The sequence below is a fragment of the Chiloscyllium plagiosum genome, unplaced genomic scaffold, assembly GCF_037043375.1.
Source record: "Chiloscyllium plagiosum isolate Xiang-an unplaced genomic scaffold, Cpla_swu_hap1 HiC_scaffold_12, whole genome shotgun sequence".
Lineage (NCBI taxonomy): Eukaryota > Metazoa > Chordata > Chondrichthyes > Orectolobiformes > Hemiscylliidae > Chiloscyllium > Chiloscyllium plagiosum.
This window is the reverse complement of record NW_028270150.1, coordinates 98,014,959-98,027,046: the sequence shown is the minus strand read 5'-3', so window position 1 is coordinate 98,027,046 and position 12,088 is coordinate 98,014,959. Positions and strand designations below refer to the sequence as shown.

The 12,088-nt window shown below is 45.7% G+C and overlaps 1 protein-coding gene across 1 annotated transcript in view; it reads right to left on the bottom strand.

Annotated features, from left to right (window-relative positions):
- Window positions 1-10,660, bottom strand: part of LOC148148633 (putative G protein-coupled receptor 139) — a 35,302-nt gene extending 24,642 nt beyond the window's left edge. The window contains exons 1-2 of the mRNA XM_087992351.1: window positions 10,528-10,660; window positions 5,002-5,089 (exon numbers count right to left, since the gene is read on the bottom strand). Of these exons, the coding sequence (XP_087848477.1) occupies window positions 5,002-5,089; window positions 10,528-10,660 (221 nt within the window). The remainder of the gene's footprint in view (window positions 1-5,001; window positions 5,090-10,527) is intronic.
- Between the last annotated feature and the right edge of the window lie 1,428 nt (window positions 10,661-12,088).

The following is a 12,088-nucleotide window of genomic DNA, read 5'->3' as shown; positions in this document are numbered from 1 at the left end:
AGGGACAAGGTTGAGGACTGCAGCTTGAGGACGGGTGTTCCATTGTGAATGTGACAACTGACCACTGCCCTTTGCTCAGTGTCACCACTTTGTGTCTATTGTGGGAAATGTAATCAAGTCTGTGAAACTTGTGAAAATGCTCATTATATTCATGTGGTTGTGGAGCTAATCCAATTGAAAGTCCTTTTCGATTCGCTCGCCCAACGTGGTGTGTTCTTGTAATTGAGCTAAGGCTTGCAATGACATGATAGCAATGGTCAGAAGTTATATCAGTTTCAATCAGATCAAAATCTTTACAGTAAGGGCAAGAAGGACAAGAAAAGATGATAGAAAGCAAACAGGGAATGCAGGATCGACAGGGCTGTTTCTGCATTTTTCGGTGCCTAGGTCAGTGCCAGGTGATCCGTCCAGTTTCAGATCATGGCTCAGCTTCCAGTGTGAACGGCAGGAAGCTGCACCCTCTGCTTCACAGAAATCGGGCTCAACCCATCCATTCCCGACTGCGCACTTCAGGCTGATGGTTTTTCTATCCATCGTATGGACTGTGCATTGTCCTCAGGTAAGGCAATTCTGGAGGGGTTTGCTTTGGATTCAACAACTTGTGGTACATGGGCATTGCAACCCTGTGCAGCCATTGTTCCCCAAACCTTGAATTCCTCACCGTCAAATGCCACCCCTTCTATCTCCCACATGAATTTACTGCTGCTATACTAACTGTTACATACAGACTGCCACTAGCGAAGTTTGAGGAAGCTCTGGATGTGCTGTACTCCACCACTAACACCCTGGAGACAAACACTCCGAGGCCCTGTTGATTATGACTGGCGACTTCAAACAAACCAATCTTAAGAAGGTGTTGCCCAAGTACCACCAGAACAGTACCTGCCCCACTAGGGGCCTGAATATTTTAGACCATGGCGACACCGCTGTGAAGGATGCTTACCGCTCCATCCCCCGCCCTCATTTCCAGGTACTCCGACCACAATGCTGTGTTTCTTCTCCAGGCTTATAGGCAAAAGCTCAAGCAGGAGTCCCCCTTGCGGATGCAGTGCTGGTCGGAGGAGGCAGAGGATCAACTCCAGTGCTGTCTGGAATTGGCTGATTGGGCCATGTTCAAACAGTCCAAAGGTACTTTGGACGAGTACGCCACCCCTGTCACAGACTTTATCAGCAAGTGTATGGAGGACTGCAAACTGAGGAAGTAAATCCAGGTGTTCCCCAACAGGAAACCCTGGATGAATCAGGATATATATAACCTGATAAAAACCAGACATGAGGCCTTCAGATCAGGAGACACACTCAAATATAAGGAATCCAAGTATGACCTTCGCAGAGCCATTAAGACAGTCAAGGACCAATGCCTCTCCAAACTAGAAACCCAGACAGATACCCAGCGACTATGACAAGGACTGAATGACATCACAGGTTTTAAAAAGAGACAGTGCAAGATAGCAGGCGATGACGTATCCCTCCCAGATTGTCTCGACACCTTCTCTGCTCACTTTGTGAGGTAACGCCGATTCCGACAAGTCCTGATGAACCTATCCCAACAGTCACTGCTTCAGAGGTCAGATCAGTTTTCCGTCGGTTGAATCCAAGGCAGGACAAGACGGAGTACCAGGCCATGCACTCAGAGCATGTGCAGAACAACTGACAGAGGTCTTCTCGGACATCTTCACCCTCTCCTTGCAGCAGGCCACTGTCCCTGCCTGTTTCAAGAGGCCAACATCATCCCTGTGCCTAAGAAGGCTCATGCAGCGTGTCTCAATGACTACCACCAAGTGGCCCTAACTTCAGTGGTCATGAAGTGCTTTGAAAGGCTGGTCATGGCATTAACCAACTCCAGCCTTCGCACTACTCTTCACCCACTCCAATTTGCCTATCGGACCAACAGATCCATGTCAGATGCCATATCACTCCTCCCTAGAACATCTCGACACCAAGAACAGCTACGTAAGAATCCTACTCATTGACTACAGTCCAGCCTTCAACATATTATCCCCTCGAGACTGATTACTAAACTTAGTGACCTCAGACTAAGTCCCACTCTCTGCAACTGGATCCTCAGTTTCCTGACCCACAGGCCACAATCAGTGAAGATTGTGGTCAATATTTCATCCTCACTAACACTCAACACTGGAGCCCCCAGAGGTGCGTACTCAGCCCCCTACTGTACTCATTGTATACCCATGACGGCCTCACCAAATACCACACTAATGCCATTCACAAGTTGACTGATGACACCATCATAGTCGGTCAAATCTCAGATAACAATGAAACAGACTACAGATGGGAGGCGAAAGACCTGGAAAATGGTGCACTGAGAACAACCCAGCTCTCAATGGCAGCAAATCCAAGGAATTCATTATTGACTTTCGGTGGGATGCTGCTCATGCCCCCCTACACTAACAGCAAACTGAGATTAGGCAAAATGGTTCACTGTGTCCACATCACAAGCTGCAGTTAAGCTATATAACCAACTCGCCACTAACCATTAGAGTGCGGAAGTAGACTGATAAAATGAGGAAATATTAACCACACTCTGCAAAAGGTGAGCCTTTGTAATGGGAACTGCTAGCCACACCCTGCAAACTGCAAGTCTTTGTAAAGATGAACTAATCGTTATGATTTAACTTCTTTATAAATCAAAATCATTGGTTCAAGCAACTATCAATAAAACGATATCATGCATTCATTGATTGTTACTATGCGATCATGCTCCATGTCTGACTATGAACAGTGTGTATAAACCTTATGCAAACTCTGCAAGTTGTTGGATTCTTTTGATTGCCAAGAAGTGTTCATACTTCTGGGTGAATCAGAGTCTGCCAACCCAGTGCTGTATCAGACAATAAGTGATTGTTTTTGTGATTGACAAAGAGTCGTTGACAGGTGTGTTCATTGACCGATCATGGAACTGAGAGACCCCTCCTGAGGGTTCACTTCTTCCGATTCACTCCTGGGTCCCCAGAGCATTGACTTAGTTTCTGGATTGTTAGTCTCATAATAATAACAGGAAGCATCATCTCCCTTCCCCCCACTGCACAGAGGGGTGGAGAGGACTGCATGGAGGGGAAGAGAGGACTGCTTGGAGGTATATAAAGGACTGCATAGAGCATTAGAGAGGACTGCTTGGTGGTAAACAGAGGACTGCATGAAGGCATTTAGAGGCCTGTAGTGAGGGGTACAGAGCAATGTGTGGAGGGGTATAGAGGACTGTATGGAGAAGTGTATGGAGGTGTATAGCAGAATGGAGTCATATGGAGTTGTATGGAGGACTGCACAGAGGTATATAAAGGACTGCATAGAGGGGTACAAACAACTGTAAGAAGGTGTATGTGGACTGTATGTAGGTGTAAAGAGTACTGCATGGAGGTGTGTACAGGACTGCATGAAGGTATACAGAGGACTGCATGGAGAAGTATAGAGGAATGCATGGAGGTGCATAGCAGACTACATGGAGATATACAATGGATTGCATGGAGGGGTATAGCAGACTGGAATGTCATGGAAAGAGAACCTCATGAAGGGGTATAGGGGACTGCATGGGGGTGTATAGCAGACTTCATGGACGTGTATAGAGGACTGCAGGGAAGTCGAAAGAGGACTGAATGGAGGTATATGGCAGACTGCATGGAGTGTATAGCAGTCTGCAATGAGGTGGGAAGAGGACCTCATGGAGGGATATAGGGGACTGTATGGAAGTGTATAGAGGACTGCATGGAGGTGCATGCCATATTTAATGGAGGGGTATAGAGGACTGCATGGAGGTGTACAGCAGACTGCATGGTGGTGTATAGAGGACTGTATGGAGGTTTATGGAAGACTTCTTGGACGTGTCAAGTGGACACATGGAATTCACAACAATGCCTCTTCTTCCTCAGGAGTCTCAGGAAATTCAGCACATTCACCACGTTTTGTAGCTGCACCGTAGAAAGCACTCTAACTGGGTACATCACGGTTTGGTGTGGTAACAGCTCTGCCCAGGTCCATCAAAAACTCCAAGAAAGTTCATTAGGAATGGTGAAGTACTTATGCCCATAACGCTGACTCTCCTGTTTCGCGGGAGCTGCCTGACCTGCTGCCGCACTTCAGTACCACCTTTTTGAACTCTGACTCTCCAACATCTGTGGTCCTCACTTTCTCCTACTCCTCATTCAGATTGGTTTGTTCACATGTATCCCAGTGAGGGCAGACCAAACTCACTGTGTCTTTGACACACACCCTAGAGAGTGCAGATTGTCCCTACTGCATCTGTATCACACACCTTGGATAGAGCAGACTGACCCTTTGTGTCTATATCATTGACTGTGGGAGAACAGACTCTGTGTCTGTAGTGGATCACCAGGACTGCCAACTGAACATACTCAGTCTGTACCACAAAGATTGGAGAGAACAGACTCACTTCACTGTGTCTGTATCACTGACCCCACGGAGAGTGGATAAGATAGATGCTGAGACAGAACACATTCCTCATCCCTGAATCCTCCAATCCATCCCACCATTTAATGAATTTCCCCATTTGGGTAAAAGGGTATTTTACCATGTTCTTCAGCTGTTTCCTGAACTTAGTCTGGGTCACGACATATATACAAGTGTTTGTGCAGCAACTTAGGAGCTGGAGAATGAATCCTTTTTCTCATACAAAATAATGTCGATATATTGCCCTATACCCCATTGAAAGCATTCGTCTCCAGAGACAGTTTACCACAAACACTGACCATAACAGGATGAAATTCCCTGACATAACAAACAGTAAAATGATGGACTTCTTCGAGACCCCATTTCTAGGTCACTGGGATTCTCCCCACTGCTGAGAGCCCAAAGTCTCCTGCAGGCTCTGTTGGCCACTAAAATGGAGGAAAAAACAAGGGCTGCAGATGCTAGAAACCAGAGTCTAGATTATAGTGGTGCCGGAAAAGCACTGCAGGTCAGGCAGCATCCGAGGAGCAGGAAAATCAAGGTTTCAGGTAAAAGCCCTTCATCAGGAATAGCATGTACCTGACACTTAAAGCATTGAGCAGCAGAATCAGAACAAATGGCACTGCTGGGGTCAGGATATAATGAAGGCACTCGATTGTTCCCCAGACTGGAGATGACAGAATATCAGTTGGTACTGAACAAAACCAGGGCTGATTCCTGTGCAAATACTGAGATGTGAACATAAAATACCAGAAAATGTTCTTCAAACCACTCAGCACAGTCACTGTTCCCAGAACCACAGCTGCTGTCTTCTCAGTACAAGATTTAATTTGCAGAGTTGGGCAGCAAATGGCCACATATCGATCAAAGGTAAAAGTGACGGTAAACCAGACAGAACAGTCGGTGGCTGCATAAAGGAAGACAGCGTGGATATTACAGATGGGGATGGACCGTAGGAAACGAAACTCTCTCTTATAAACAATTGTAATGTGCCTTAATAGCAGATCGAGGACAGTAACCAGTATATCTGCAATATCGCCACCAGATATCGAGTAATACATTTTGTAAGACCACACGTTCCTTGCAACAATAGTATAATTGTTATGATGTTAACCGTGAGGAATAAAACAATATGGAAGTTTATCAAGTTGGTCGAAAAGTTAACAATTTCACAGAGTATTTTGTAAGATTTGCAAATGTGTCCTTCTTTCTGAAAATATATTGAAGTATTCATACCTATGTTCGAGTAATCAGCTGGACTCAAAAATTACCATCCAACAAAATCAGCCATAAAGAAAAAAATACATATGTGGTATGAAACAGAAAATGAGGAACAGCAGTTTATAAGAGATTCTGTGAAGATTGACACTGTGTTGACAAATTATTTATATTGAAAACAAGGGAATGCAGGGGAAATCACCAAGACCATGAGAGGTATGTTTCAGTTTTTGAAGCAGAACTGAGGTCAGTGACCCTGTATTAGAGTGGAGGAAATGATCAGGTTCCTGCTCTTCATCTTTACAGAGTCATTCAAACTTAGTGCGGAAGAACCTCATTCACTAATATCAAGTGACCATCGAGCATATCATCACACATATCCTGCTCCTGATCCTCATCCAATGCAGATGGATTTATGTTATCATATATCTGTGTATATTGTTCACTCTCATATTTACTTAGGGATTTTGTGTAATAAAAGAACAGTAGTCCTTGATTATCATCTTTTATCATTCATAAAATATGGGTGATGCTGGTTAGGTCAACATTCCATGTCCATCTCTGATTGCCCCCGCTCAGACGCTGCCAAGCTGCCTTCTTCAGCTACCGAAGTCCATGTAATGTAGGTATACCCACAAAGATGTGAGGGAGGGAGTTCCACCATATTGACTCTGTGATAGTGAAGGAACAGCAATATGGCCCCAAGATAATTTCGCTGTGCAGCTGATGGCTGATTGCTTCGAGATGGTGGAGGTCACAGTTTTGGAAGATGTTGTGAAAGGGCCTTTAAAACATTGCTGCAGTGCATCTTCCACAAGCCTCAGATTGCAGCCACCGTGCATTGATGTTAAAGCAGAGAATGTTTGTGGATGTGATGCCAATCAAAGGGCTTGCTATACACTGGATGATGTCAAGTTTCTGGTGTATTTTAAGGCTAAACTCATTCAGGCAAGTAGAGAGCATTGCATCACACTCCCGCCTTGCCCTTTGTAGATGGTGGTAAGGCTTTGGGGAGTCCAGAAGTGAGGTATGTACCACAAAGGTACCAACCTCTTATGTGGTCTTGTAACACTGTCATTTCCAAAGCTGGTTCACTTCAGTCTGTGGTCAATGGTAATCCCCCAGGAGATTGGGAGTGGGAGATTCAGTGATGGTAAAGCAATTAATGACAAGTGAAATGGTTATATTCACTCTTTTTGGAGTTAAGTGGCACTAGTCAGCCCAGGACTGAATATTGGTCAGGCAGTGCTACGTGTGGATGTTGAAATTTCCTGTGACCAGCAAATGGGGAATGATACACAATGTTGTACAACAATCAACAAACATCCTGAATTCTAACCCCAGGATGGAGGGATGGTCAGTGATGAAGCAGCTGAAGATGGTTTGGACTGTATCATTGCTGCATCATTGGATGGTCTCTGCATTCTCACTGATGTTAGTTTCTGCACAGAGGGCTTAGGAAGGCGGGAAACAGTTTAAACCAGCGCACTGTTGCCATTGGAGATGAAACTGGTTGGGCATGTTTGGGGTCTAAAATGAGGGAATGCTTTCTAGTTGATAGTTTCTCGTGCCAGTCCTCCTGCCATGGATCCTCAGCTCTGGGCCGTAGAATTGTCAAGTCATAGAGCACGGAAATAGGTCTTTTGATCCAAATTGTCTATACAACCCATGTTTCCTCCTCTGAACTAGTCCCACTTTCCTGTATCTGTCCCATATTCCTCTGACCTTTCCCATCCATGTATCTGTCCAAGTGTGTTTTGAATGCTGTCATTGTAGTCGCCTCTACCACATCTTCTGGCAGCTCGTCTCATACACGCACCACCCTCTGTGTGGAAAAGTTGCCCCTCAGGTCCATTTTACATCTTTCCCCACTCTCCTTAAACCTATGCCCTTTAGTTTTTGGTAAGTGTGCCAAACGCCTTCTTTACCACCCTGTCTACCTGTGATGTCACTCTCATGGTACTATGTGTCTGCATCCACTGGTGTCTATTTTCAATAATTCTACCCAGTGCCCTACCATTAACTGTACTGACTCCTTGGTGTAGTTAACTACATGGGGGTGGTGTGGAGGGAGGTGTATGACCGGTGGGGTTGAGCAGGCCATTGAATTAACTTGTAGTGGAATAGACCTTCTCCAGTACAAATACAGGAGCATGCTCTCATAGCCAACAGTCATGGCACTGAGACCCTTGCCTGGTTTTAGATTTTGGCAGGTAGGGGTTTGGACACATTTTGGCAGTTTGGACAGAAGAGGGGTCAAGGGTCACTTGGAGCATGGGAATAGAGTGGCGCCCAAGCAGTGGAATAAATAACACATCCAGGCACCATTCATTGTCCCAGTAAGTTCATTGTAGTTGAGGGAAACTTTGAAGAAACAATGCAAGGCACATTCTAAAAGTCTCTGGTTTTCAGACAGCTCCATTCCATAAGACCATAAGACCATAAGACAGAGGAGCAGAAGTAAGGCCATTCGGCCCATCGAGTCCACTCTGCCATTCAATCATGGCTGATGGGCATTTCAACTCCACTTACCCGCATTCTCCCCGTAGCCCTTAATTCCTTGTGACATCAAGAATTTATCAATTTCTGCCTTGAAGACATTTAGCGTCCCAGCCTCCACTGCACTCTGTGGCAATGAATTCCACAGGCCCACCACTCTCTGGCTGAAGAAATGTCTCTGTATTTCTGTTCTGAATTTACCCCCTCTAATTCTAAGGCTGTGCCCACGGGTCCTAGTCTCCTCGCCTAACGGAAACAATTTCCTAGTGTCCACCCTCTCCAAGCCATGTATCATCTTGTAAGTTTCTATTAGATCTCCCCTTAATCTTCTAAACTCCAAGGAATACAATCCCAGGATCCTCAGCCGTTCCTCATATGTTAGACCTACCATTCCAGGGATCATCTGTATGAATCTCCTCTGGACACGCTCCAGTGCCAGTATGTCTTTTTTCCAAAGTGCAAGACCTCGCATTTTCTCACATTGAATTCCATCAGCCATTCCCTGGACCACTCTTCCAAACTGTCTAGATCCTTCTGCAGCCTCCCCACTTCCTCAGTACGACCTGTCCACCTAACTTTGTATCATTGGCAAACTTCGCTAGAATGCCCCCAGTCCCTTCATCCAGATTATTAATATATAATGTGAATCTATAATATATAATATATATATATAATATATCGTGTGGCAGCTAGTTCTGAGAGAGTGTATTTGTTTCACCCTGATGTCGAGGGGTGGAGGAGGATGGGGATCAGGAAATGTTGGTCAGGATGGGGAACTGGGAAAGTGAGTTGCCTGAAAAGCTTCCTGTAATGAGATACATGTTGGGAACAGTGGCCACCCGAGTCAGTGCCAGGAACGAACACGAGGGTGACCCAACTCGGTGTCAAATGGGTCTGTAAGATTCTGAATACTCTCACTGAGCCTCATGAATTGGCCAAGGATGGGTTTGGAGTCAGTGGATCGGGATTGACATTTATGGTAGGAACGAAAGACAATGACTTTGGTCTTTCCAATTTGAAATGATAAGAACATTTCTACGGTGAAATATGATTTACAGATCTCATGGGGAGACTTTGACACTTAGCAGGAATGCCAGCAACAGCAGCAAAGGGGACAGAGTAATTTGCAGGAAAAGCGATGCAATTGAAGTTAATTATAAGAGTTAATTAAGAGTTAGAGACTTGACAGGAACACCAACAATAACAAGGGTGGGATAGTAAATGTGTTGAATAACCAGGAGTATATAACGGATCCAATTTGTTAATGACATCAAGTGGTAATTTGCAGAAATATAATCAATTGTTGCTGAGAAACTCCTGCCTATTGTTGTAAAATTCCGATCTTCTGTGTTCAGATTCCAACCCATGGTTGTAAAATTCCAATCTATTGTTCTCAGATTTGAATCTCTCTTCTCCCGAGCTCCCAGTCTCTGGAGCTGTCGGTCCCTGTTAGTGCTGGGGGTGATGCTGGAGGTGATGCTGTCACTGATACTATCGCTTCGTACATTGTAAGGAATTTGTAATTAATAGAAGAGGGAAACCCTCCTGGGACACAATTAAATTACATGGAGTTTGACATCAAATACAGTCACTGAACAAACACGTTCATTTAACCCTTTCAATCTAGTTCACTATTCCCACAATGGAGTAGGACTTATAGCAAACTCGGACTGTATGGGCATGAGTCACCGAGAGAAGGAGAGATAGAGGCATTGACCATAATCTTTCAATTCTCTGGAGATATTGATGTGGTTCCAAAGAAATGGGTGGTTATAAATAATACACTCCTGTTCAAAAATGTCTAGAGAGATAATTGCTGTTCCCAAAGTCAGTCAGTTGGGGTACTCTGCCTCCCCTAGTTTAAAGTAAGGACAGCTTCAGCAATATGTTGTCTGACAGCAGAGAGACATGTTGAAAAGCTGTGGTTCAGGCTGAAGAGAGACACATTGATTGTTGATTGACTGATTATCACGTTTACCTGAATATAGTGAAAAAGCTTCACTTACGAGCAGTACAGATAGATCCCAGTAAGCAGGCATGTACAGATCACAGGATGAACAGAAACGTGGACAGAGGCGTACAGGTTACATCCCACAGGGCGTGCACGAGGCAAGATTAACATTTACAAGGTCAGCGTGATTTGAAGTTGGAGATTCCATTCATCAGTCTAATAACGGCTGGGAAGAAGCTGTTCCTGAAGCTGCTGGTGGGTGTGTTCATCCTTCTGTATCTTCTGCCTGATGGGCGAGGTTGTAGGAGATCATTACTGGGGTGGGAGGGGTCTTCAAAGATGTTGGCAGCCATTCCCCGGCAAAAAGCCGTGTAAAAGCATCCATGGATGGAAGGTTGGCTTCCGTGATGTGCACACAACCCCTTGTAGTTCCTTACCGTGCTGGGCAGAGCAGTTGTTACACCGGGACAGGATGCTCTCTGTGTTGCGTCCGTCGAGTTTGGTGAGGGACAGACCAAATTCCCTGAGCTGTTTGAGGAACAAGATGCGTTGCTGTGTCTTATGGATCATCGTATACACTTGGGAAGTCCAGGACAGATTGGCGGTTATTGTCACTCCCAGAAACTTGACACTCTCCACCCTCTCAGCCTCAGCTCCATTGATGTAGAAGGAGGCATGTTCTCCTCCTGTCTTTCTGACGTCAATAATCAGTTCTTCAGTTTTGCTGATTCTGAGAGAGAGGGTGTTCTCACTGCACCATGGCAACAAGCCCTCTATCTCCTTCCTGATGTTTGATATCCATCCTCCCACAGTGGGCTCTGCAGCAAACATAGAGATGGTGTTTGTACGGACTTTAGCCAGACTGCCGTGGGTGTACAGGGAGTACAGTAGGGGCTGAGAACACATCCTTGGGGGGCTCCAGTGTTGAGGGTTATCGTGGAGGAGGTGCTGCTGTCTATCTTCACTGATTGTGGTCTGTGGGTCAGGAAGCTGGGGATCCAGCTGCAGAGGGTGGAGCCGAGACCAGAGTCTCAGAGTTTTGTGATCAGTCTGGAGGGGATAATGGTGTTGAAGCTGGAGATGTAGTCGGTGAACGTGGTCTGACGTAGATGTCCTTGTTATCCAGTGAAAAATCACACAACACCAGGTTATAGTCCAACAGGTTTAATTGGAAGCACACTAGCTTTTGGAGCGCTGCTCCTTCATCAGTGACAATAACTGACAATCTGACCTGTACTTCCCAAATATATGTGATGATCCACAAGACACAGCTACGCCTCTTGTTCTTCAAGCAGCTCAGGGAATTTGGCCTGTCCCTAACCAAGCTCTCCAGCTGTAACACAGAAACCACCTGATGAAGGAGCAGTGCTCCAAAAGCTAGTGTGCTTCCATTTAAACCTGTTGGACTATGACCTGGTATTGTGTGACTTTTAACTTTGTACACCCCAGTCCAACACCGGCATCTCCAAACCTTGTTATCCAGATGTTCCGGGGATGAGGGCAGGGTTGGGAAATGCTAAGGACCCGTTACTTCGGGAGACAAATTTCAGGTGATCGAGGTAGGCTGGGAGACCAGGGCTGAGGTGGGCCATAACCACTCTCTCGAAGCATTATCAAGGTCAGAGCCAATGGGCGGTTATCATTCGGGCACATTGCACCGGCTTTCTTAGGTACTGGGATGGTGGTGGTCTTCTTGAAGCAGGTGGGGATATTTATTTGTCGGACGGAGAGGGTGAAGATAGCAGCTGGTCCACACAAGATCTGAGTGGACAGGCAGAGACTCCGTCTGGGCCTGTCTCTTTCCTTGGATTGACACCGAGGAAGGCTAATCTGGCATTGGCAGCATTGACAGAGGGAACAGGTGCCCAGGAGCTATTGGGGCAGGTGACACTGCGCTGCTGGCATAGAAAGCGTTAAGTGCATCAGGGAGGGATGTGTCTTTGTCTGCTATCTTATGCGGCTTCCTTTTGTATCCTGTTATGTTGTATAGGCCTTCCC